The sequence below is a fragment of the Mercurialis annua genome, linkage group LG6, assembly GCF_937616625.2.
Source record: "Mercurialis annua linkage group LG6, ddMerAnnu1.2, whole genome shotgun sequence".
Lineage (NCBI taxonomy): Eukaryota > Viridiplantae > Streptophyta > Magnoliopsida > Malpighiales > Euphorbiaceae > Mercurialis > Mercurialis annua.
The window spans coordinates 33,277,808-33,304,857 of NC_065575.1; the positions used below are offsets into that span (position 1 = coordinate 33,277,808).

Consider the following 27,050-nt stretch of genomic DNA (forward strand, 5'->3'; position numbering starts at 1 on the left):
ACTCGGTTGAACTATCTCGGGATCCACATCTTGGGATTAAGAGATGGCAGAGGTTTAACTCGGTTGAACTATCTCGGGACCCTACCAATTGGATCAACCGAATCGATTGTTATTGTTATGAATCGTATGAAATTATAGATCGTATTGAGTATCGTGATTAGGGTTTCAATCGGATCTAATACTTGCAGTATTATCTACTACATTATGTTATATTTTGATATCGTGTATCGATTTGTATATATGAGTTTTTATCGTATGCGATATTATGTTATTGATAATATCGTTAGTAGCTTGCAAGCTCACTCAGTATTTTCCCAAATACTGACCCCTCACCATTGATGTCTTTCAGGTTATTGGAGTCGGATCAGACAGATCATCTCTTTGTGCCAGAAGTCTGCTTGGCTTGCACAAAGCACGGGTCTCTCTAGTGCTGCAGTAGTATACAATGATTATTAGCGACCTAGTATAGAAAGATCTTTTCACTTGGGGTATGAGCCCTAAGTTAGGCTATTATATTTACGATTATGACCCCTTTGTACGAGTTGACAAGTGGGCTAGTACGTACGTGGTACGGAAGTGAGACGCCAATACCCAAATGCGTACGAGGAAAAGGTTCGATGATTCGAGAGGCAATACAGCCTCAACAATCTATAAAAATCTATGAATTATTTTCATTATGATAGCATGCACATTACAAATTAATACTCCCTCCGTCCCATTCTAATTGAATAAATTTTCTATTTTGAGTATTCCATTCTATTTGAGAACTTCTATTTATAAAATATTTTTCACACTACTTTTCTCCTTTTGCCCTCCTCAATTAATACATTTTAAAAGTATATTTTTAAAAAACGGTGAAGCATTTAATTTAATATAAAAATATAAAAGTAAAGTTACTAAAAAAATTTAAATAATATGTAATGAGAATTTTCTCAATTAGAATGAGACAGAGGAAATATATCATTATTTGTTTATAAATAATAAATCTTTCCTATGGCGTCCATATTGATTTAATTGCCCTATAACTAGGTTTCACCTAACCAAGCAGAAGCTAGCACAGAATAATAAAATTTGAACAAGGTACATGATTGGCTTAACACGTACATTACATACACAAATATTCACAAAATTAAGGGGAATTCTAGTGCATCTAACATTAAACACATTAAGAAACTAAATTAGAGGTGAGTGATGAATGTCATCAGAGCTCTGAAAGAATGGCGGGGATGTAATGGGATAATTCAGCTGTGAGAGACTGAAATCCATTCACAAGTTGTGTGTGAAAATCTTGGTCCTCCTCCCCAATCAATCTACCGTGTACACGAATAGCACGCTTGCAAACAGCCATGAATTCTAAGAGCGCAGCAATGAGCTGTTGCAATTCTTGTGATCGTAACCTTGTTGCTGGCTCACCAGACAGGAAGGCTGTGCAAACACTCAACACTCCACTGTTTACCTGCAAATTTTGCATATTACAATAAGAATCAAGATTATCAGGCTTGCGTATAGAAATAAGTCAAAATGAAACAGTTCAGATCCAGCATCTAGAAAAGAAAAAACATTTAGTTAAGATAAGAGATTTGAAGCATATCAAGTTGATAGAAAAACAATACTTACTTGAACTGCCACACTACCCTGAAGAATCCTCTGCAAACTCTGGAGACGTGGGAGTTGATCCCCTTCAGAGCTACGAGGCTCCTCGAGCTCATTTCGTAATGCAGCTGTCCGAGTTTCAATCATCCCAATTGCATTCTCCACTGGGGAGAACTCGAGAGATTCAGATTTAATCACTAAAAGTCTATTAACAAGCGCGGGAAAAGAACCTTCTGTCTGAAGAACAGTTCGCCTCTTCCATTGGTCTTCCAGACCTCCTTGGGTTTTACCATTTTTCGTAAAAGGGGTGTCAAATAAGAAGCGGTCAAAGACTCGTGCACGAACACTTCCTGTAGAAAGAGAGAAAATTCTTTCCCGTCTACTTCCTAAATCTTCATCTTCCATTACCGCATCAACGGCAGTTATCTGGAGGTAGCAGACTCCAGGCTGCAGTTCATCTGCCTTCACTTGTCGAGAATCAGGTATGATGTGTAAAGTATGATTGCCATCCATCCGAGACTCGTAAATATGACTTAATTTCTCCATTATGTCACCTAGCCGTACATCGCGGGGTTCTCGGTATACATATTCTTTCCTATTCAGCTTCCCAAATCTTTCACCATAAAACCCCACTCTATAGTATGTGGCATCAGTGAACGGAATTGGGCTCGACTCCTGTTCAAGAATTGATTCATAGATACTAGTGAGCAATGTATGACATTTAGCCAGCTGTCCATATGCTCTCCTGCTTTTGTAAACGGGAATTACAAGTTCCAAAATGCTTGCGCAGAAATGGAAGAGCTCAGCTTGAGAAAAAAGTTTATTTGCAAGCTGTAGATATTTAACAGCTGAATCAACGGTGAGTTTTGATGCACCATAGCCCTCCACCTCTGCTGCTGATGCCTCAGAAGAGATCTCACTGCTGACCATTGGGCAAATTTTACGGAGAGCAGTCACGTGATCTTTGCTCCAAACACCATCTTTTCTAGCAACAAGGGCCTACGAGAAAATAAAATACTTATTAGCAAAAAGCATATGCCATATTTTGGAAGAAATTATTGACAAAGATCAAACATGCAATAAATCAACAGCACAATTCAATTTTATACGCAGTGGGCCAAAAGGAGATTAAAACATGTAAGAGATCAATCAATCAAACAATGTAATGGACTTCCAAAGTTTCTGCTTTGGAAACAGACATGAGGATTGTTTAGTAGGTTATTCAGGACTTCATTTTTATCAACTGATGATATGTGTTTCATAAAGCGGATAAGTAGATGAACTACAATCATGCAGAATTAAAGATCACCTGCATTACAACACCGGCAACAGCTACAGCACACTGAGCAGCTTCAGCCCAGGATTGCATTTCCTGATGAGCATCACATAAATGCAACAACCACATTATGTGAAGATCAGGTACAGGAGCAAATGCCATTGCAAGTTTATAGTAACTCTCAGCAGCTGCATATCTATCAAGAGTCATTGCAGAAGACTGTAAAAAATTGCAGCACAAGTTATAATCTGGATCAGACCAATGGAATATAGTCATATATATCTCATGTATGATAAATGAAAAGAGAGGAAGCAGGGCATTGCAAACACATCCAGATCCATTCTGGAAGGACTACATAGCATCAAGTGCAGAGTAACTGCAGAATCCCTGGACAATTTAAACATACCCTGTAGAAATCATGCTACAGCATGACCAGGTAGCAATACCCAAAACAGTAAGTTGTAAGAACCTACCAAAAGTGCATGCTCCAGACTAGCATCAAGGGCCAGGATTAGCTTATCAGAGAGAGATTTCACATCTGACCAAGACCACCGATTTTCTGATAAATTATCAAAACTTGCCACCCATGCATCTTCAGGTAGTCCACATTCCTTCAATAGGCTAGTATTCTTAGACTCATCTGCCATTGCCTCCAAAGAGCTGCGCAGACGCCGTGTTTCTCCACTCTCTTCCAGTGTTCCATCTGATCGCATTTGAGCCACTTGCACATCAGACATCAACTCTGATAATGTGATAGTCAGCATGACCTGCAACCTTGCTGTTTGCATAAAATAATGGAAAGAGCTCTGCAAAAATGAAAGAAAATTTTAATGTTCGGATATAAAACCAAAAATGTCCAAAAAGCCAGAAAGCGTACCCTCACAAGTATCTGGAGACCAACCACAGCTCTTCTCCTGATACTTTCATTTCTAAAAACAGCAAGGCGAAGAAGATGAAAAGCAGCCTGCTTTAGAAATCGATCATTCTCTCTTGCCATTAATGTTGCCCCATGAAGATTAAAGACATTGTAGAAAACAGGAAGCAGCACTTTCCAGAAAGCAAGGGCTTGATTTCGAGAGAATAAGCTCATGAAAATTGCGGTGATGCAGTCAAGTTTTCCATAGTCAGTAGCAATGCTTTGTGACGCTGCCATTACAGAAAACTTTTCAGTAATTTCCAGCACCTGACGACTCACAGCAGCACTCAAGTTTTCTTCCCAAAGCTCCTGGAGTGAATGTGAAGGTTATCAGCTGCCTAATTATGATTAGCATATGCATAGAGTTCAGCCAGAAAATAGTATATGAACAAATGAGAGCTTTTGCATTTTAAAAGAAATGAAATTTTACAAAACGCACCAGTTTTTGTCTCAATACTGGATGCAATGATTCTCTAAGTGCTTGGGATGAAGCTCCAATTCTTGAAGATTGTGCCTGAGCAAGAGCTTCTCTCAAGGAATATGGCTGGCTAGGGGAGCTTAACTGGGAGTTTACTCTCTGCCACAGATATCCGTTATCAGGTGTTCCCTGAGTCTGCAATACCAAAATTCAGAACACCAAGGAACATATAACATATTATGCTACTAGCTAAAACTTTTAAGCCACATGAAACACAGCTATACATCATGAGAAAGACGTACATATTGAGCACTGAATAGAAAGGATCAATTCTTTATGCATAACGAGTGTAAATTTCAGAAACCCAGAGGTAGAAAAAAAAAGACTTACTCTGACTTCTTGTCGTGATGCTTCAGACAAATAGTTATTAATTGCAGGAGAGAGCCTTTCAGAGTACTTAGGAGAAGAAGGTGCATCTGTGATGGGGCTGCGAGAACTAGAACCCATGAGCATGCCATCAGCAGATTTTCTGTGCTGTAAAATACATTATTCAGAATTAGTAATAGGGTGAAACAAATAATAGTAGTGACTCAAACATATAACACGTCTAACATTCATGGATAGTAATAAGACAGCAATACCCATTTTCAGAAATGAGATCGGCCATATTATAACAAGAAATCTGAAAACCAGGCTGCAAACTAGAAATGCCCGTCAAATATGGTGCCCATCTGCCAATCACATAACATGGCATATTTCTAGCATTCGAATAGTAACAAGTGATATTTACAGTTCGAGCAACAACCAATGATAAAATACAATGGTACATAGTAGCAGACCCTGCTACCACATTAGCGCATCTCATCTAAAAGTTAATGCTGACCAATGAACCCTATACCATAATCCTAGTAATACAGTTGAATAGCTTCTCTTCCAATTGATATGTAAATAGACTTCATTGTACTCAAATATCTTTATTAGTTAAATGCTACATTTCATATACTTTTGGTCTGTGGTGTATGTTTTTGAGGGTACAAGACAGTTTCTACATTAGACAGCAAAAATTGGCTCAATTTCCAGATGGGAGCCTCTCAAGCATTGCAAAACAGTAAGAACAGAAAAGAAAATCTATAATGATAAATGTGATGCATGCGGGACTGTCCACATCAAATAGTTAAGCTTCAATATTGTGTTCGTAATAAGTAAAATAGCTATCTACATCAAATAAACAAGAAAAAAAAACAACTATCTCCAACAAATGAACAAGAGTAAAATAATCTATTCAGGAAGTGTACTAACCTCAAAAAGAACAAGACACTCCTCCATCAGTTTGAAGAACAATCTAGTACGAGCAATGCTTTGTTGCCACACCTTAACAAGTGATGTGTCATCCAGGTTGCGCACAATTTGTAGAATAACAATCAACACTTCACGCTTTTCAACAGCATTAAGGTTATAGAACACGGGCATCTCATCTAGAATCTGCAGACACGAATAAAAAAAATACTCAAGAAAGTGTGGAACACTTAAAGACACTAACAGCGAATATAACACCGCAGGCCATGAGAGAGCATCCTATTCCAGTTTTTTCCATTACTATAAGCAATAAACTTTGGAAAGTAGGAGGCATAATAACTAACTAAGAAAATGCTGGACGGCAGATTAATCCAACGAATAGAATTTATTGCACTATAACATTAGTACAAAAACAAAAACAGATTACAGAGGCATCAGCATTACATCAAGGATTGTCTATGCAAACATTGCTTCCTTGTATCACCTAGGAAACAAATTAACAGTATCTAGTAAACGCGCAGGATAATATATATATATATATATATATATATATATATATATATATATATATATAGGTCATTTCTTATCATTGAGGTTTTCAAAAGACCGGATATCCTTACTCATGAGCCAACAATTGGGAGATTGGAGCAACATGCTACGAAAATTTATAAAAAGGAAAATGTTCTTGACCATACTAAATATAAATATCTTATTCTTAATTGAAATTCATGTCATATGAGTTCAAAGGAGTATCCTCCAATATCTTCATCTTCCAAATGGGCCTATCCGAGTTGGTGGCACTACATTCCATGAAAATGGCCCAAGTCTCTGACATTACATTTCCTACAGGCTTCTGAGAACTGTCCATCACCGTATAACAAAAGAATAGGAAAAAACTAATATACGAAAAGAAAAGGAGGGAGATAAAGCCTCCTCACAGGAGTGTTTACTTCCAATAGGATTCTAATACTTCATTATAGTTCAAATTTGCAAATGAAATATTTATGATTTGTTTATTGTAGTAAGGCTAAATCTTCAATCTCTGCAGTTGCATTTGATAATTTAATTTATGTCCATGAACAAATTATAGTGTCAAAAGGTCAGAACTGTTACTAACACAGTTGTGAATCTCTCACATACGACTGATTTAAATCTCTGAGCAGAAAGGCTATCGAGAGTTCAATTTGAGCTACTCTATGAGAGAAGCTGCAGAGTTGACAAAGATAAGTCCCACATATTCATTCAAATGTAGGCAATGTCCAGGAGATCCTTAAAAAGGAAAGTAAGTGCACTTATATACGTAAACAATAAAAAACGAACGAAGGATCACTTTACCCCTGATCTTGGCACAAAGTATTAAAAACGTCCAAATTAGCAAAACAGGATCACTTTTACCCTGAACTTGTCAAATTTGGTACAACAACACCCCTCCCCACTCTACCTAAGAGAGTGAGATACACTTTCCGAGTTTGATATTCCACGATGGTTTTTTATGGTAAAAAGTTTAAAATGGTCTTAATTTTTGTTTAACATTTTAAATTAATACCTAATAATTAAAAAAACACAATTTAATCCTCTTAATTTTAAAATTTTAAATATCAATTTAACCCCCATATAATCTATTTTTAACAAAAAAAAATTATTTTTTTTTTAAATTTCCGTTCTCAGCGCCTCCTCGCCTGAGAAGAGGAGTTGCTGCTCCAGTGAGGAGCAGCAGCTCCTTCAAGAGGAGATCGTGGATCTGTTCTTGAATCAAGAACAGACCGATCCGGTGAGGTGGAGGGAGCTCCTCCTCGCCGGAAATCAAAAAAAAAATTAAGTCTTTTTGAAAAAGTTCAAAAAGGCCCTGTATTAATTAGTGTTTGATTATGGTTAATTAGAGTTTAATTAGAGTAGATTATGATATTTATAAAACTCACTTTGTGCTAAGCTGAGGAGGTAAAGTGATCCTTCGTTCAATAAAAAACATGATGCAATCTCACAATTAAACGGAATGCTTTTAATTTCACAATGCTTCACTAAATTATGCATTAATTAATTAACAATTATGCATACAATTGTTATGAAGGAAGATAAATGCATCAACTCCCAGCCAGTTCCAATTCAATGCAATTAGATATAACTTGGGAGTTGGGAGTAAACAAAATGTAAAAGTGAAATTAGATCAGTTGAATCTATCAATAAAATAAAGAGTAAAATTTTAGATTGCTGGGACCTGGCCAATAAGAGGAAAATATAGCTGGGCAATATATAATTTATCTTCAGGCTTTTGGTACCGAGCATCAAACTCATGCTTGCATAGAAGAACTACCAACATTCTAGCTGCCTGCGTATGCCAAAAGGCAAATTTCATTACTCATTAGTTGGCAGACATGTACATGCACACAAATAACAAAGAACTAACTGTGAATGTGCACACAAATTAGTAAAGCATTGTTTAAAATAAAGGACACTAGGGTGTACCTTGTACAGAACTCACCTTTGATCGTTGAGATAGATCATCATGATCCCATGTAATGAAAAGCTCTTGTATCAAAATGGACGAGAGGTAGTTTCTACAATGTGAATATTAATACATGGTCAAGCAAACATTAGTACAGATGCTTAAGCCAAATTGACTTGTAGAATTTACACAACAGAAAAATTAAGCATCAGTCAATGCATCTTTTCTAATTTGATTTGAAAACATGTTATCTGAATAATTTTAAACAAGATGGCATCAACCTCGAAGGATAACAAATAAAGAGGGATATCTATTATTTGCAAAGAGAAAAAAAATTAGAATAGTTGTTACCTCAATGGAACATATGGATTGGATCATATATACATTATATAATGATTAATTAAGTTTAGACAACAACAACAAAGAGAAAAAACTGCAATGAGATTCTCACTTCTCAGAAGCATCAACATGCAAACTTGTAGAATGCAGCATTGTCTAAATGTTAGGGGAAAATATAAGAACTTGTATCCCAGAGTAAGTAAAAGAAAGATTTAACTTTTAAGAGTGAGTCGAAGAAAGCAGTTTATTTGCGAAATTTGCAATGCAAATCAAAACATCAAAATACAAAAACAAGGCAACACACTCGTGAACTCTACCATGACATTGGAATGTTAAAGCATCCTGCACTGAAAGATTTATGGCTAAGGATGAGTCAAAGAAAGCAGTAAATTTGCAAAACTTGATCAAAACATCAAATACAACAAGGCAACATCAACTCTATCATGTCATTGGAATGTTAAAGGATCCTTCATTCCACTGTACTCTAGACTACAGAAGTTTGAAAATTCAAGTTCTCAAAGCCTAGAAATCAAAATTTTAACAAGTGATGCTTCTCAGATTTGTTGCAAAAATCTGAACATTAGGTTGCTAAAGAGCGATCATTAAAATATTGACACTGGATCCTTCATATCTCCATGTAAAATTATTTCCCTTTCCCTATGTCTGGAAAGCAGACTCGTCAAAGTTGAACATTGTGCATCATGAGGGCTCAGTGAGAGGACTGGATCTATCAAATAGTGTCCGTACACAGCAAGGGTGATGTGTTAGTTTCCAGGACAAATATTCTTCCAAATTCTAATAAAGTGTGCAGTCTGTTTCCAAGGGCCATTCTCTATCAGCTTGTGACACATCACAGTCTAAATAATGCAAGGAAGTTTCTTCCTCAATTATCTTTTCATCTTTGTTTACAACAATTCCCAACATCACATTTTAGATAGTAATTTTGGGGAAGTAATACCTTGATGCTACCGACTTTATTAATAATGTTGGTACGGGTAAGAGGAACCCAAAAATACTAGTAAAAGAGAGAAGGTTTGCCTACCAACTTCTTATTGATGACCCCATTGATGCATTAATGACCCAAACGTTGTGAAGGTCAACCAAATTGAGCATAGCAGTTCATCATATTGCATGTTATCAAAGAAAATACTTAGTTTTTCTAATTTTCACATTGTGAAACATAAGATATAGAGCTATAAAATGCACCGCTTATCTACAATGCCAAATTTCATAGCACAGAAGTGTATTAAGAAATTTGACTATTAAGCTACCTATCTGAGGGATCTCTCCCAGGCATTTCCACAAAAAGATCATGATCGCATACAATTTGCAGAAAGGTAAGCTTGCAGTCATGCAAAACTGATTGACATACTCCAGAAAATTTGTCCAGGTACAAGGATACCTGCAATGGAACAAAAAGTAAGTTCAAATGCTAGCTATAAAACAAGCGACAACAACAAATACCTAAAAGCCCCTCTTTCAGTTCAAATTCCACTTTTAAATCTACTGGGGCACAATCTGCACCAAACATGAAATGACGATAGAGAAGCTAACAATTTTTCATTATTGGAAAAGGTCCAACAAATTGTCATGTCAAAAAGTAGTCTAACTTGTACGTATATGATGTTTGTACATAATTAGAAAGAAAAAAGAAACAAAGGTTCAGCGAGAAGGATTCGAAAAAAAAAGGATTCATTTGATGAGTGTAAAATTTTAAGCCATTAATTTGACAGGTAACTAGTTGATCCTCACCCATACTCAGGTGATGTCATCAAGGAATTAGGCATTATTGCAATCAGTCCATCACTTTTTATTTGCAACATCATAATAAACTCATAACCTCCAAAAGTTTTTCCTGAATTCTGATATTACTTTTGCTTAAATCATATCAAACGTTTACTTCTTAATCCTATCCCAGGACATACATTTTGATTAGCTCTCAAGTGTCAACCATAAAATCCTTCAATAATTCCACACTAACTCATTAGATAAGAACTTAGGGAAAAATTTAAAATATCAAAGTATGTGAGGAAAAATGGACGAGTATACCTCATACAAAAATACTAGGTTTAAGATTGATCGGGAGACAATAATAGAGATGCAACTTCCTCTCAAGTCACATCCTATGACTTTTTAGGACAGGTGGTAAGAACTGTATCATCTCAAGATGGCTGGATCTCTCTCGCTCAGCTAAAGAGAACTTATTCAATACTTAATAATTTCAATTTTTAAGTTTCAACTTTTAGAAAGAAATTTATAATTTGTTCATGTTAAAAAATTACGAGAAAGAAAAAACCCATCCAGTCCTTGGCACTTGCATTTTCACAGGTTTCAATATGGTCACTCTTGATTGATATTAAGCTACAGCAATGTCTAAAAATATTTCAAAAAGGTCTAAAGTTAAATGGCCAATACAGCTGGAACATGTTTTTCTAGTTAGACCATAAATGAAAAAAAAAAAGGATTAAAGAAAACAGATTCTACATAAGAAATTTAAGAGCTAATACTCTATGTCATAGTTATTAAATGCGAAAGGCGACCCGAGGCGACAAGGGTCAAAAAGCCTGAGGCGCAAGGCGTGGGGCGAGGCGAAAGCCTTTTGGAGAAAAGGCGAATAATTAATATATATATATATATATATATATATATATATATATATTATGTAAACCCTATGCATTTTAAAAAAAAAATCAAATATAATTCAAAAGTTCAAAAGTACTAATCAAATTATTAAAGTCTAAGTTAAAAGATAACTAATTATCAATGCAATAATGGCTTTGAAGAAGAAAGGACCCGTTGAAGAAGAAAAGAGAGTCTTTGCGTGAAGAAGAAGAGTTGGAATATGTATCGTTGTGTTTCTAATTTTGTTAATCTAGTATTATACTTATACTAGGTTAAAATATTAGAAAAATAGGTTAAAAAGGTGGCCCAACAGCTTTTTTAAATGTGTTTAGGGCTTAATTACACTTAAAAAGCCCATAAAAACAGATTAGCATTTAATTTTTTTAGAAAAAAAACACTAAACAGCCCTGAAATCACAGAGGCGAGCGCCTCTGGCCTCTCGCCTCCCAACTGAGGCGACAAAGGCGGTCGCCTTTGTGACATCGCCCGCCTTTGGCCATGTGAGGCGACTCAGCCCTCGCCTGAGTCGCCTCTCGCCTGAGGCACGCCTGAGGCGCGCCTTTAATAACTATGCTCTATGTGTTGAACAAAAATAGTATTATTGATTTTCAGCTCTCTCTTCATAAATTTGAATTTTTTATACATTGCATTCTTTGGTTCAATATTCCCCTCTGTTTTCTCTTTATACTCCCATTCTCATATAAACAATTATGTCCTGTCTCTTTCTAGTCAAACCCACACCAGACATATTGTCTACAAACTAATTGACTAGCCAATACTTGAATATAAAGCATACCAATTCAAACACTTGGCGAGGTTCAACAATTGACAGAAGATCATAACAGAAGAAGGCCAAACTGCTATTCAAGTGTTTTGCCAAGCTTGAGCCTTTCTTACAACGCTCATGGACTTCTGTTAGGAGGCAATCATACAATTGCATAATGCATCTGAAAACACCTTCTTTTAATAGCATTGGTGGAACATCTTCACCTATACCACAAAAGTAAATATCATTACAATTCAAAAAAAAGGATAATTATCATGTATAAAAGTTAATTGCAACTGTGTTTCAAAGCTAAAATGTATCATACAAATGCTGACTAAAAGTTCTGTAACATTTAATATACCTAGTGGAAGACTGTGATAGAATAGACGAGTTTGTTCTAATGCCAATGACTTGACAATTAACTCAAGGAAAAACCAAGCCATTGCCAAAACATCATCATATACAGGCCCAACACGATAGCCTTTAGCCTGCAGAATTGACAAGCTGTAAGCAACTCTTCATAAAGAAAGAAAAGAGGAGAGAAATTCTGAGATAGATGGAAGAGCAGAAAAATATATCACATATGCATCAAACAATGACATACATGGTTATCCTACAATGACCAAACCACTTATAAACAGAGAAAGCTATTTTCAAGCAAAGCATGTTTCTAACAATGAGAAGTAAACCAAATCCTATTCCTAATTTCCAATTTTGAGAAGGAAAATCAGTTATTTATTGAGCTTTTGCATGTGGGAATTTCAGCATTGTAAAGGTTTGAAGGAGATTTTCCATGCTCCAATACAAGATCAAATGAAGTTGATGACACAAAGATTATGTCATTAAGAATCATATAATACTTTGAGCAAATTACTCTAAGGTACCTCATATTTGTCATAATTCACAGTTTGGTACCTCTTGTTTGAAAATCAAACGATTTGGTACCTCAGTTTTGATTTTATAAACTATAAGGCCCTTCTGTTAGTTCCGTTAATAATTTGAAATTTATTTTCAAACGATTTGGTACCTCAGTTTTAATTATTTAAACGATTTGGTACCTCAGTTTCAATTATGTAAACGATTAGGTACCTCATTTGTAAACTATTTGGTACCTCACATTTCATTCCGTTAACGATTAAGTACCTATATTTAACAGAAGGGTCTTATAGTTAACAAAATCAAAACTGAGGTACCAAATCGTTTGGTTTTCAAACAAGAGGTATCAAACTGTGAATTATGACAAATGTGAGGTACCTTGGAGTAATTTGCTCCAATACTTTCCCCAAGATGCAGTGAAAAATTGGATAGTGATGGTTTCCCAGAAATGAGAATTCTAAGGATACATACTAATCTACAGTACAAAATAAAAAATTGCTAAAATGCCTGAAGAAACATTTAAGAACAAATTACTCTAAGATCCCCTACATATGTCATAATTAAAATTTTGGCACGCCTTATTTGAAAATCAAACGATTTGGTACCTCACTTTCAATTCCACGATTAGGGGCTTCCGTTAATATTTTTCTGTTAAATTAAGTCAAAGGGAAAAAATAGTCAAGGATTAAATGAAAAACTTTTAACCCAAAAGTACCCTTGAATCATATTAAATTTAAATAGAACTCAGGTATTAATTAGTACTTTTTTCCTTCCATCTTACTAACCACTCCGCCGGCAACCACTGCATGCACCATTGCCACCCCAATGATCTGTTCGTCTACGAAGAGAATCTCTTCGTCTGAGAATCTCTTCGTCCGAGACGAAGTGTTCGTCTCTCAGACGAACAGATCTGTCTCCTCATCTCTCAGACGACGAGCCTCTGTTCATCCGAAAGGAACCCAGACATTTGTCTAGGTTTGTCAACTGTGGCGACAGAGTTGGGTGGCTTTTTTGAATAAAGGGTATTTTGGTCTTTTCATTCGTATTTAATGGTAACAGCACACGAAATTAGCACAAGCCCCTAATAGTTTATAAAATTGATAGTGACGTATCAAATTGTCTGTACCAAATTATGACATATGTGAGGGGCCTCAGAGTAACTTGCTCAACATTTAATCTAATATTTAAAATTCCAACTACCGAAGGAAGACTACGTTGTCAAGACTTTCTGTCTGAAATTAGCTTGGTCATTATCAGGAATTAGGCTACAATTGTAGGAAGGAAACAACTCAGTCTTACAATGATTCTGGATAGGTAAAATGCTGCACTATTAGTTTGGTAATGGTTGGAGTAGCAAACTCGGATTCGGCAAGAATCTCATTTTTTGGTAGTACAAAGGGGGAATTGGCCCAAAAATTGGATAGGGGTCAAGACGCAGTCGGATTAAAAAATGTTAACAAAATAAATCAAATAACTATAAAGCAATAATAATCAAGGTTCACACATATAACCATGTTTCCAACTAGCAAGTCTTATACATGTATGTACTGGTATACAACACCTTACTGCGAGCCAAGCTTCCCCACACAGTAGATAAACCAGGATATACTGGAGGTTGACGACCACCAAAGTCATCAAAAGCATAATCGACGTAGTTAACAAGGAAACGATTTCGCTCAGCATCATCAACGGATTCCTGCTGCACCCTAGTAGGAAACTCCAAGTATTATTAGTGACCAGATTCAAAATGAAACCAGATGCTTTAATATATTTAGATACTTTTGCCAAAAATAACTAGTAGAATATATTCACACTAAATTTACTCCATCAAATAACACAAATTGTATTGCCAAGATCACAAAGACACTGATGAAAAGAAAAAGAAAAATGAGTCTATCAGCCTGCAATCCTTTTATCTTCAGATCCTTCTGCTTCATTTTAACAAATGCAAACGTTTTCGCAGACAATTGTCAACATTCTAAAGTCTAAAATCTGTCTAAGCAAGTTTTATACTTAGAGAGTACAAAAGAATGATCGATGATAATTAAGCCCGAGAGCAAGTCGATAATATGAGTAAGGAGCACACCTAGTTAAGATATTGACCATAGCTCTGAAGGCTGCAACCTGAAAGAAAGAATGTGATGATCGAGTTAAGAACCCAAGGATAGAAAAAATAAAAAGACCAACAACTAAACATCCAAGCAAATGTACCAGAGCAGCTACTAAAAATCATCTCAAAAGATAGATATTAGCAAGTTAAAGGACAAAATGTATGCCGACACCTCCCAACAAGACAGACAAAGATACCTGTAGAGTTTCTCCACCACTACCAATAAGATGGAGAAGCATATTCAAAATAGGGTGAAGAAAATGAAGCAACGCAGTGGAATCGACATTCTTCAAACTGTTAATTGCCTGCATATGACGATTACAAAACTTGAGTAAATTTACCATATACACATGCTTAAAATGTTCATACCCTAAAGCATACTATTAAAACTCCTTACAGCTTAAGCTTATAATGGTCCTTTATTACTTTAAACTATGATTTCTTTGCAACATAGAAGAGACTTCTGTCAAAAGTATAATTGGAATAAAGTATTGAAAATCCATTGCAGCAAAAGACCTCTTAAATCTATCAAAAAGGAACTGTCAGTTTCTGACAGATGCATTGATGGTTTTCGAATTAGATTCAAGATAAACCCTCTTGGACATCTGAAAAGGTAGGTATTTCATCTTTCAATTGTAACAGTTTCTGGACAACTCAGGGATGCAATTTAAAAAAATGGAAGGGAGAAAATCTTGTCCACAAATCCAAAGTTCAAGGCTTTCACCATCCCAAAACTTCAGTTTGACTTAGACCAACAGGGTGTCATAAAACTAAAGGATAAAGAAGAAGATCCATCTGGCTTTAAAATCGTATTTCATCAAATATGGTAAGCACTTGTTTGTCATAATTTATATGGTACTGAAATAAATTGATGGATCTTAAACAACAGACTGATCTATGTTCAAAACAATTTAAAGAAGCGGATAGTTTATGTAGGAAAACAATTTACAAAAATGATCAAGGAGATCTAAAATGTAACTAACATGATGCAAGGGTTAGAATCATACCTCAAGAAGTTCTGATCCCCAAGGAGGACTAGTTCGAAGGGTGTGCCTATCATATTCAAGGAAAAAATCTCTAATGCGCTCATTAATTGGATACAAGGACGAACAAAGTCGCAAGCGCAATCTAAAAACATTTTTTCCATCCTCTAGATAATCCAGCCTCTCCTACCAAAACGCAAAAAATAAAAATAAAGGCTAGGGCCATGCTGAGTTCAAAAAGATGTAAACATCATCTTAAAAAATATAATTAAAGAGTGAAACAGGAAAGAAATAATGTATCTATTTAAAAACATATACGTCTGTCTCAACACACCTTGCCAATATCTTGGAGATAATGTGGAACCAGCTCTTTCATGATTGGTAAAGAAATTTCAGATCTCCACCTGAATACAGTTAGAATTGCTGAACCTCTTAGTGCCTATTGGCCAAAATGGTACTTGCTAACAAAAATAGCTGAAACCTGTGAAAATTTTAATAAGTGCATAATCACCAAAACTCGTCAAAATAATCCAAACTTGCTGCTTCTATTTCAAAAGGAGATTCAGATCACAAGGGATAAAATAAGATCAAGCCCATACCTCAAGGCTCAAACAATCATATGAAATAGCACCTTTGAACAATTTTCCGAGCATCATCATATGCTAATTGTTAGTAAATTGAGGTTCAATTTTTTTAAAACTATAATGCTGCTGACTTGTGTTGTTCAATTCTTTGTCTAAAGTTCAATGATAATTTAGAAGAACCGGAAGAAATCAACAGGCGAGAATTCTATCAAATTATAAAGAAGGGATGCATAGGTAGTCAGTTTTTGTAAGGCTGATGAATTCATTCTGAGGTTGAGCATTTTAAGCATCCTCCAATGAACAGTTATAGAAACTCATGCAGCACGGTATCTATTTAGTTGAAATATAGAAGAACCAGCAATCAAGCATACAAAAGAAAATGAAAAAGCAAGCACTGTACTTCTAGTTTTCTTTTTCTAAGAATACATGAAAGGAAGAAAAAATTTGAGAATTTACATACTGATCGTGTGTAGATAGTGGAAGTGCTGCATATCCAATTATCACCTAAAGAAAAATAAATGAAGAAATGTCAGTCCAACATAGTAAGAACTAAGACCCATGGCAACATTATCGAAAACCAAAAGAGGAAAACCCACATGTAATGAAACGCAGGAAAAAAATCAACAAAATGTTAGATCTGATCAGCCAGCAGAATCCAGATTCGCAGGTAAGAGCATGATATGAAAATGAAACTAAGTTTAAATTACTACAATATTTCAGAGTAAACATATCATTTTGAGTTTGAACTAGGCTACAAGTGTAAGCAGGTCAATCTCCTCTGCTATACTTGATTAATTTCTTTTAGCATGAAAAGATACTGCAATAATCTAGCCAACATCTTCTTGTCAAGGAATTCTAACAAAATAACAACACAGCGAAAAAATTATTAGTACTTTTTAATAGTTACAACTAAGGCTTTAAATTTCAAGGAAAAAGAATCTGCTAAATACAAATAACAAAAGAGCATCTTAATTGCCTCATAAATAAATTTGAATTAATTCTAAAAAAATAAATTAGTCTGGTATAGTCTAAGCAAGTAGGCTATGAACTACCACTATCAACTTAGTTTTCTCCACCTTTTTGTCTTGTTGCAGTCTTTCAAAGAATATCACATTTAGGGTGAGAGGAAAGAGTCGTTTGAAATGGTTCCTCTTTTCAAATCCAATTGAAGGTTAAACATTTTACAATTTAGGAATATATTATCTTGTAATAAAAACAAGAATGACTACAAATAATTTCAGCTGAAAAACATTCGAGCATCAAAAGTTTACTTGCTTTTTAGGCATACAAATAATATTTTCCCATGCATAAAAATTAGATTCCAAAATAAAGTGACATAAATATAACATCCGAGATATCACTTATCAGGATGTTTGCATCAATGTAAGTGCACATAACTCTGCAAGGAAAAGATTAATAAATGATACTTACTGGCTTTGGAGCTTCCAATTTTGTCTGAAGATCAACATGGAAGAAAGTGAACAAGAGATGATGAAAAGACGTCCATACAGCAGGAAGTGATACTTTAATCTCATCATGGAAGCAAGCCACTCTAGCGCCAACAGCGACCTGTGTGTGAGTGCACGTTTGGAGTGATGCTCCTGGCTCCCTTCGATACATTGCCTGGCAACATTACTCAATACATGAAACAAATGAACTATAATTTTGAAACCAAAACGCTTAAATATCCAAGAATATTACACATCACCTCTAAAGGCTGTCTACGAATATCAGCGTCATCCTTTCTTAGTTCCACTCGGATGAACAAATTCCTCTTTCGGCTTAAAGTAATGGTTAAAGGATAAACATATAAGCAGTGGAAAAGCTGCAAGAAAGGCTCATTTCGCATTGTTGTCCGGAAGTCAAAAGCTTGGAACTGCATGTCAATTAATAGACATTTAGACTTTCGTTTACATATTATGTTCTTGTTAATAAACCCCAAAAGAGGTACAAAGAAAATAAACAAAGAAGGGTTGATCCATTTCTCAGAAGAAGAGAGGGGATTAGAACAACAGGAAATCAGAAAATGTAGAATCATTTATAAGACACAAAAAAGCATCAATAGCATGCGCGAAAGAAAAAGCCTATAGAACAGACCGCAACCTAAGTCCTTAGCTGAATTGCTCTGAAAGCAGGGGACGCTTTTCTGTGCTCTCCATTAAAAGCTTTATCTATTGTTTTCCCCAGGCTATCCAAAGAAGTGTAAGAGGGATTCAAGAAAAAATTTATTCTATTCAACTTTTACTACGCAAAAAGATATGCTATTCTATCAAAGCCCACAACCTATCCTTCCAAGTCTAAATTAATCAAGGCAAGATTACCAGTTAAATCTTTTCTTTTTTTAGATAACAGTAGTTTAAGACAAGTGGAACACTCAAAAACCATGCACTTTGACAACCACAGCAGCATCAACTGAATAATCAGAAGCAGATCCAGGCACTTGGGAAGAAGAAGAAGAAGAAGAACAAAATAGTCTCACCTAGGAATTAACATCCTCCATAATCCTTCATTTAAAGTCTCACCTAGGAAGTGAAAAAGTTTAAATCTATTATTTTTATGGGTGATGGATTGTTATTATTCTATTATTCCAAAATTATCCTTATAAATTCACTGATTTTATTTTCAATCTAAGATGGAATCTTTAAATTCATGGATTTCACACATTCCATAGATTTCGACTTCATAGATTTTACTAAATCCATTAACTCTAAAAATTCTCAATCCAAACAGTGCCTTAGATTTAACTGGAAAATTTAACAGTAAGAAAGATTATGTTATACACCTGGGAAACAAACCAAGGATGCTATTTCCTTGGATATTACCTGAACCTCCAAGGTTTAAGAGCCATCTATCTTCATGACAAAGATCACAATTCCAGCACAGAAAAAAGGAAATTTGATTTCTCCTACCACCCTTTTCTTATTTTTATGTACATTCTATGATAGTTTCTCGTTGGAAGAAGCATCTTATACTCAAAGTGATTGTATGTAGGACACAAAATTGCCAGTGTTATTGGTAGTAGTTAATCTATCCTTTTACTAAAAGTATAAATGTTTTAAGATTATTAACCATTATCTGTAAAAGTTCAACTTGATGCAGGACAAGTTTGAGAAATATGTTTTTAAGTTTGGTATAGTAGGAAGTCAGCATAGGCAAATTTTAAGAGTATGATTTCAGGTCTAGAAATTAAGAAAACAAAGAAAGAATTGATAGTTACCTAAAGTCAAACTTAAGAAAAAAGGAGTGAATTAAACAACACAATTCTAATTGACAGGGAGCTTTATTTTTGTTCAGCTTAAGTCTAAAATAAACTTACTACCCGCCTAAATATTTAAAGAAAAATAATCCAACACATCCAAGAACTTAGATTAGTCCAAATAAAAAAGGAACAAAACTAAACATAATCAATCAAAAGGATATGAATATGACTCAACAATTAATTAAAGACTCTTAAAGAAACTAGAATAATCTGAATGTTTTTCTGAAAATCATAAAATTTCCAAAACGCCCTTGACCTAACAATCTTGAAACCTGCAGTAAATCAAGCTTCTTTAACTTAATTTCCCATTCAGCCTCTCCATCATCTCTCACATCCCAAATTAACGCTCGAGTATTGGACCTGCATTTGACACGGCTTTACAGATATTTGCCACTTTCATTGCCCATTGCAACCCAAATCACAAGAAAAGCAAAACTTGCAACCCAACAGATCAGTTAAGTTTTATGCATTTCCAAAGGCTCATTGGAAGGGAACCACCAAATTGTGAAGTATCGCAGATGATAACATAAAGTTAAAATCCTTATGTAATGACTGATTTCAAAAAGACAATAGCAAAAGAAGGGTGCAAAACTTACATAATCAGCAGTAAGCTCAGAATTTCCATGACCACTTGGACTAGTCATAATACTTTCTTTCCCATCAAACATATTCTGCTTGGAGCTACCAATCTGAGGCCAGTTGGAACCATTGCTAGGGGATTTTGTGAATGTGGAATCATTAACCCTGTCTCCTGGATCAATTGACTCATTGGACATGCTTCCACTTTCTGACAGGTTTTCCAAGTCTGCATGGCCTGTTTGGTGCTTCTCAATTTCTAGTCTTAGAACACCTTTGACGGGTTTATGAGCCTTGCGTTTAGGATCCTGCAACATTTGAGGGAGGAAACAAACACTGCTGAGTGTAAGATAAACAAAAGCACAATTTACAATCTATGTGATAAAATGACCAAAAAATCATCAAGTAATAATGTGATGTTGTAAATTCAATTAAAGCGAGTAAATAGTCTAATTAAGCAGCAAAGTATTGCAGGCTGTTATTGAACACATACATAGCTCAAACACAAGCACCGGGCCATGAAGCAACAACAGAGAAAGATCTTGCAAAACACAAGTTTGCCCAAACAAGAAAAACTTAACTTTCAACAAAAAATAACAAACAATTTCCAAATACATCATGCATGAGCAGCCCAACACAGTTATCAATATAGTAAACATATCTGAATAGACATTTGCATCAACTATAATAGGAAAGTTTTACACTTAAATTTAACCATTCAAAATTCCATCCATGACAGCATTCATGCTTTCAGGATCTGTTCATGTAGGCAGTCCACTTACACTGATAATACCCTGTCCAATTTTTAACAATTTTCTCTTCTAGTATCCACAATGGATACATTTTACCACCGAAACCAATCTGGTTCAGTACTGGTCAAACCCTGACTGTGACTGGTAAAACTGGAACCAGAGTGTAACCAGCTCAGAGGCCATAACCTAAGGAAGTTCATTCTAGCATGGATCCTCAAAATATTGAACTGGAACCGCAATCATAAACCAGAACCAGTGGTTTCGAATTGTAGAATAAATAGCTTCATAATAAAATTATTTTTTTTCCCACTTCAATAACTACATCAACTAGTTCTACAACCATTTTAGAATGAAGATTGAAGAACATAATTTTTTCATAAACATCTAAACTTAAATTGCCATTATATCCTCTTTATCTTTTACATGTATACTCTCTATTCTCTAATACTAATTCACTCCAACCCCAAAAGTATAAGTAACTTAGTTTTTTCATTGGAAGAAGCTGTTTCAATAATTTTTTCCAAAAATCTTTCAATAAAACATTTAAGCCGGAACCAGAACCAGATTTGCCAATACCAAACTGAACCGGAACCTAATTGAATGGTCCCAAACTAATTCCATGAACCAAACAATCTATTCATGAATCATGGCCACTGCTATCCAGGGATACATCAAGAGCCCACCCAGATAATGAAATAAAATTGATAGTCTGGGTATATACTGAAAGTGATGTGGCTTCGACTCTAAAACAGCAAATTGAAGATTGAAATATAAAAACATGAAAAAAGAACATAGTTGACATAAAAAGACACATTTTACAGTAAACAACACCGAGAGATATCATGAATGATTAGCAAATTGTCAACAGAAAGCAGAAGGATATTAAGAGCAGATCTTATATAGCACCTGAAGGGAGTCCTCCATGTAGCTTTCTTTAACTTTATTTAAGTTTGAAATTTCCACCATAACAGAGCTTCCATTTGAATAGCCCAACTTCCCATCCAGTGTGATATTGGTGATAGGCTCAAAAACACCCTCATGGGAACTTGAGCCAGATATACTTGGAGCAAGTGGGCTGCTTGGCGAAGCAGGTCCTCCAGAAGTTAAACCAGCGCTGTTATCAAATAATGGAACTATAGCCCAGGCAAAGGACTGTCTATAAGGCATAATTCGAGACCACACCTGCAATTTCTGCTTCTCTCTCTCACTCAAATGTACCTGATCAGGTAGATGGAATGTGAGAAATGTATATGAGAATTTTTATTCAAAATGTTGGATTGATGAATATAAGTGATTCACATACTTACAACAGTCCATCACAACAAGCCCCAGACACCAATTCTAATTAACTTAGAAATATGCAAATAGTCAGTCAAAAAAGCCATTGTATTGTTCAACATTGCTACCTTAATTATTAATTTAATACATTAATGCTGAAACTGATAAATTTAGGTTGTACTCATTAAATCTTCCTCATTTAAACCTAACACATTCAGGTCAAGGCCCTTGAGAAATTATGCCCATAAATATTAGAACATTTTCATTTTTTCATTAAAACTTCTAGGGATATGCCTTATACGATGCAAACCTTACAAAAGCAGAATCCATGAAGCATATTTCGCTTGTCTCCCAGGAATAGGCCTTATACAATTAAGCAGATGGCTAAAAATAGAATACTAGTCATAAGAGGACTAGAGCACTTGATTCTTAAATTTTAATTGCTTTTTGTTTCATATTATAACTTCTTTTATCAAAAAGAGATGATGGAATTGTTTTAGATTTGATCAAATATCCTTCTTAACCGCCAATTTGAGGCCATCACCTATCACATAAACAACTAAAACCCACATATTAATTGCTAAACTTTTTCAGCCACAAGAACATGGACAGGAGAGAGTTGATGAAAGAAGACACAACAAAAACAAACTATTGGTGATCAACAAGCCACAACAGTAAAATTAATAGGTGCGTAAAATAAATGAATAAATTATGAAAAGATGCATAAATCATATGATCCTTCACATATTAATTGCTAGACTTTTTCAGCCACAAGAACATGGACAGGAGAGAGTTGATGAAAGAAGACACAACAAAAACAAACTATTGGTGATCAACAAGCCACAACAGTAAAATTAATAGGTGCGTAAAATAAACGAATAAATTATGAAAAGATGCATAAATCATATGATCCTTAGATGTAAATTCCAACATACAGGTTCTTTACGTGAATAAACAGAAGGAGTAACACCGCCTTCTTCTGTAGCAGGCTTCTCTAACTGGATTAACAGGCAAACTGATGCTGATGGAGCATCTAAATAAAAAATTCCATGAGGTTCACGTGAAATTTTTTCCTGCCAATATGGAGAAGAAAATTACTTAGGAAAACTCAAATATTAAATCAATATACAAGTAGTATAGTTATAATCACCATTAAAAGGAAAACAAAGATGTTACATCTGGAATTCAATTTTCAATTTGAACTTCAGTTCCAAATGACATTCAAACATTTCGAACATTAAGCCTTAAAGAATTTAGAAACTTCAGTTCAGACCCTGACGTCTTCAATATTAAACTTCACCCATTTTATCTATATAATCCGTATGTCAGGTGCTAAAAAATTCCATGAAGAAAAATAAGCTTGACTTATAACTTTAAAAACAATAATAATATAACAATAGATTCAGCTTTAGCTTTATATCTCCTCCCAAAATTTCTAAATCTCATAATTTTGTAAGTCACAAAGATCATCCTACCACATAAATAGAATTTCAAACCATGTGAAATAGATCATAATAGAAGATACAATAAATTCTACTATGTAAATATTTATGCCCATAGAATATTTCATTTGCAGTAAATATTATAAGAAAATTCATATTGGTTAGCTTACATCTTGCGCATCTGTCGGCAGCACTGAAAAATAAAAATCCTCTGATAGCTTTTCTCTTCTCTCCTTATTATATATGCAAATAGTACCATAAAATGGTTCTGAGATAGAAAACAGGTCAAAATTTTAGTAAATTTACAAAAAAAAAGGAAAGAAAGAAGAAACAATTACTGCTTAAGACTCCTAGAATCTCTATCTAAGCTCTTTACAAACAAAAGAAACAGGTAAAAACAAGAAGCATTTACATTGAAAAATTACATGTCAATGCTTTTGAAAATGGGTTTAGTTGTCTAATTAGCTTAAGGAAAGATCATTCTCAACAGTTATTTCTGTTTACCTTTATCTGCAATGCAACTTCATCGTTCAAAGAAACTGAACATGAATTTTTTTACAAATTACCAAATTTTAGTTATTGCTGTTTAAATTTAATATCCATTAGCTGCAAATTTACGCAAAATCAAAGATAGGCAGAACATCAATCAGACAGCTTCGTCTGACACTCACCAACAAGTCCTGCTTGGAATGAAAGTGACTGCACTTTCACAGAGATCTTCAATCCCCTGAGACACTCCATGGCCAATAAAAAGAAAGTGAAAACCCTAAATAAAATAAGAATGTGTTTAGAAAGAAACCAAAATGTTGATATCTGCAAACCTGCCAAATGGTGCCATTGCAGTTTCTAGAGTCCGTTGGCCAAATATCATCGACCTCTCATTTTCCCAATCAAAAACTGGTTCATATGCAGGCAGAGGAGAATGGCCAAAATGCTGCAAGCACATCATTGTGATAAATGTAAAGGGAGTTATATGATGGAATTGCAATGTGGAAAAAAAACGTGTGTTAAGCAGTTAATTTAACCCAAAAAGTACATGAATAGAGTAACCACATCATGAAGTTAGAAAAAAAAAATCAACTAAAAATTGTTTGCGTGGAAATAAAACAAAAATAAAAGCCAATAAAACTAGTACAACCTTTGAAACATGTGACTGTGACAAGTCAGAGGTAGCCTCTACAAATTGCCTCCCAGAAGTGCTCGGGATGTCATCATCAGTAATATTGTCAGCCTTAGTTCGCCTTGAATTGGCAAGCTGCATTTCTGCAGAAATATCAAGGAATGCTTTAAAATTTGTGTCTAAATGCAGATCACATAATCAATTTTGTCATGTCCACTGTAGCTAAATATCTCACAAGAACGAAAATAATTTTCTTTAGGGTATTTTACAGGGAGGGTCAACGTCTGGGTCTGAGAAGTGAATCCCATATCACATAGCATCCAGCATTGAAAGGACAGATGTGTCAATCATTCCTGGAACATATAACTTTCCTTTGCACCTACCTAGAAAATTTCATTCTCTAACATTGTGTTTGGAATAATCAGAGAAGAGAAGGAGAATGAAATAAAGATGTGTAGAGAACAACAGTGATAAAATATAGAGAGTACGAAGGAAAGTTTCGCCAACGTTTATGTCCTTACTAAATTTCTTAGAAGATTTTGGCTTTATTTTCATTCACACTGTATTGTTATCTCCCTCTCTGCCTAAAAAATAATCTCTCTTTTATCGGCGTTGTACTCATTAGAAATTTTCAAAGCCCGTAGATACACTCATCCCAGGAAGTATGGAATAATATTAGAACCTCTCTTTTTTCATGAGATTCAAAATAAAACACACTTGTAAAATTGGAAGCTAAAATTGATTAAATTTGTCATATAATTAACTACATATTTCAAAAAATTACATTTACTCCTCTTAAATATAGATGGCATATATCTCAAACTTACCAGTCTCAATATCGGTATCAGGGCCTTCAAAAATCTGGTTTTGGAAAGAAACCGGAGCAATGCTTTCAAAGTGACCATATTTGTTTTCATCCTTCACCCAGTCAGTTCTATAGCATTCAACAAGTTCATTCAGATGAGGCCACTGATCCAGATTTTCATCAAGCTGCAAAACAAAACCGAGGTACATTACTATAACCTTATGCTATCCATTGAGCAATTAACCATTTTGCATTGGTAAAAAATCAAATGTACAACTTCCCAATATCAAAAAAACACTCACCAATGGGTCTAACTTCAAACGAGCAAGCGGTTGACGAGGTATTCTGCGAAAACGCTGCCCCCCACTGCTACTGCTATTATTCTCCATCAATGAAAATGCCTAAGCCACCTGCATTAAATTAGCATTTTCAAACTCCATTCGTATCAAAAGTTAAGAAAAATGTGCCAACAATTACCTCTGTTACTTAACGGTCCAGACGGAGTGAATCAAAGATTTAAAACAAAAAAGAACAGATCTGAAATGCATGCAGAGCCAGAGCAGTGGCGCATCGGATTGAAAGTTTGTTGAGAGAAACCGGTTTCTAACTGCTCGGCTCTGCTCCCGTCGGCGTTAGGGTTTTCTTCTGCCTTGTAAAATTAATAATGCTGGCTGCCTTAATTAGAATGACATGAAACCAAATGCTGAAACTTGAAATGCCGAATCTGGTGACATTTAAAGAGAGATTTAGGGTTCCGGTGGAAATGGAGTTAGGGTTTGGATTTGATTTGATCGGAGTAGTAGGTAAGGTGCGAGTTTTTTTGTTTTTTTAATTTTGGTGAAGTGAAGTAGAAGTGAGGTAAAAAGACGTATAGCTGGAGTGGACGCACACTGACCCTTGTTTGTCTATTGGGTGGTTGTTTTTTCTTTTTTCTTTTTTCAAAAGGTACAAAAAAAACATCGAGTTTTTTAAGTAGGTATAAATAACCCATTATATTAAACAAAGAACATATAACCACCTGAATTCCATTTTTTGGTACAAATGACCCATTGCCGCTAACTCCATTATAGTTTAAAGTATAAATTACAAAAAACTATTATACTTTTTAAAAAAAGCAAATAAAATCCTATAAAATATTAAATCTTATAAATTTTTTTAAACATTTTTATTATTGCCTTAAAAATGCTATATATCCGTTTAATTTTAGAAAATACCATGTAAATTGTATATATAGTATTTGAAATATAAAAATATTTTTCATCCGCTAATGTCTTATATACATTATTAATTTTTACACATTCTTAAAATATCTATTTATATACTAATATATTATAAATGTATAATAATATTAAATTCTAAAAATATAATATGTATATATATATATATTATTTTATATATTATACTAATAAATATTAATATACTAGTCATATGTAAATTTAATATTATATATAATATATTTTTTTATAATTGAGGGAGGGGGAGTGTTTGTGAGAGGAATTGAATCCACGATCTTGACAGTTTTGTTGTCCAATGGATACCGAATCCTACGATAGTTACAATGGAGCCGATGTAATACCCCGTATTTTTGAAAAAGTA

At 34.7% G+C, this 27,050-nt stretch overlaps 1 protein-coding gene across 1 annotated transcript; it reads right to left on the bottom strand.

Moving 5' to 3' along the window:
• Positions 1–1,065: 1,065 nt before the first annotated feature.
• Positions 1,066–26,347, bottom strand: LOC126653489 (guanine nucleotide exchange factor SPIKE 1). The gene is made up of 31 exons (XM_050347393.2): positions 25,932–26,347; positions 25,757–25,864; positions 25,477–25,639; positions 24,668–24,792; positions 24,351–24,463; positions 24,201–24,256; positions 23,700–23,797; positions 23,023–23,160; positions 21,716–22,027; positions 20,078–20,365; positions 17,931–18,098; positions 17,654–17,845; positions 16,683–16,726; positions 15,973–16,042; positions 15,663–15,824; positions 14,853–14,960; positions 14,632–14,669; positions 14,107–14,251; positions 12,031–12,157; positions 11,700–11,893; positions 9,553–9,683; positions 7,979–8,054; positions 7,715–7,825; positions 5,503–5,685; positions 4,594–4,737; positions 4,225–4,398; positions 3,747–4,094; positions 3,343–3,675; positions 2,903–3,088; positions 1,618–2,592; positions 1,066–1,456 (listed from the first exon to the last, which is right to left on the bottom strand). The coding sequence occupies exons 2-31, from the start codon at positions 25,841–25,843 to the stop codon at positions 1,202–1,204; spliced, it is 5,544 nt and encodes a 1,847-aa protein (XP_050203350.1). The 5' UTR covers positions 25,844–25,864; positions 25,932–26,347; the 3' UTR covers positions 1,066–1,201.
• Between the last annotated feature and the right edge of the window lie 703 nt (positions 26,348–27,050).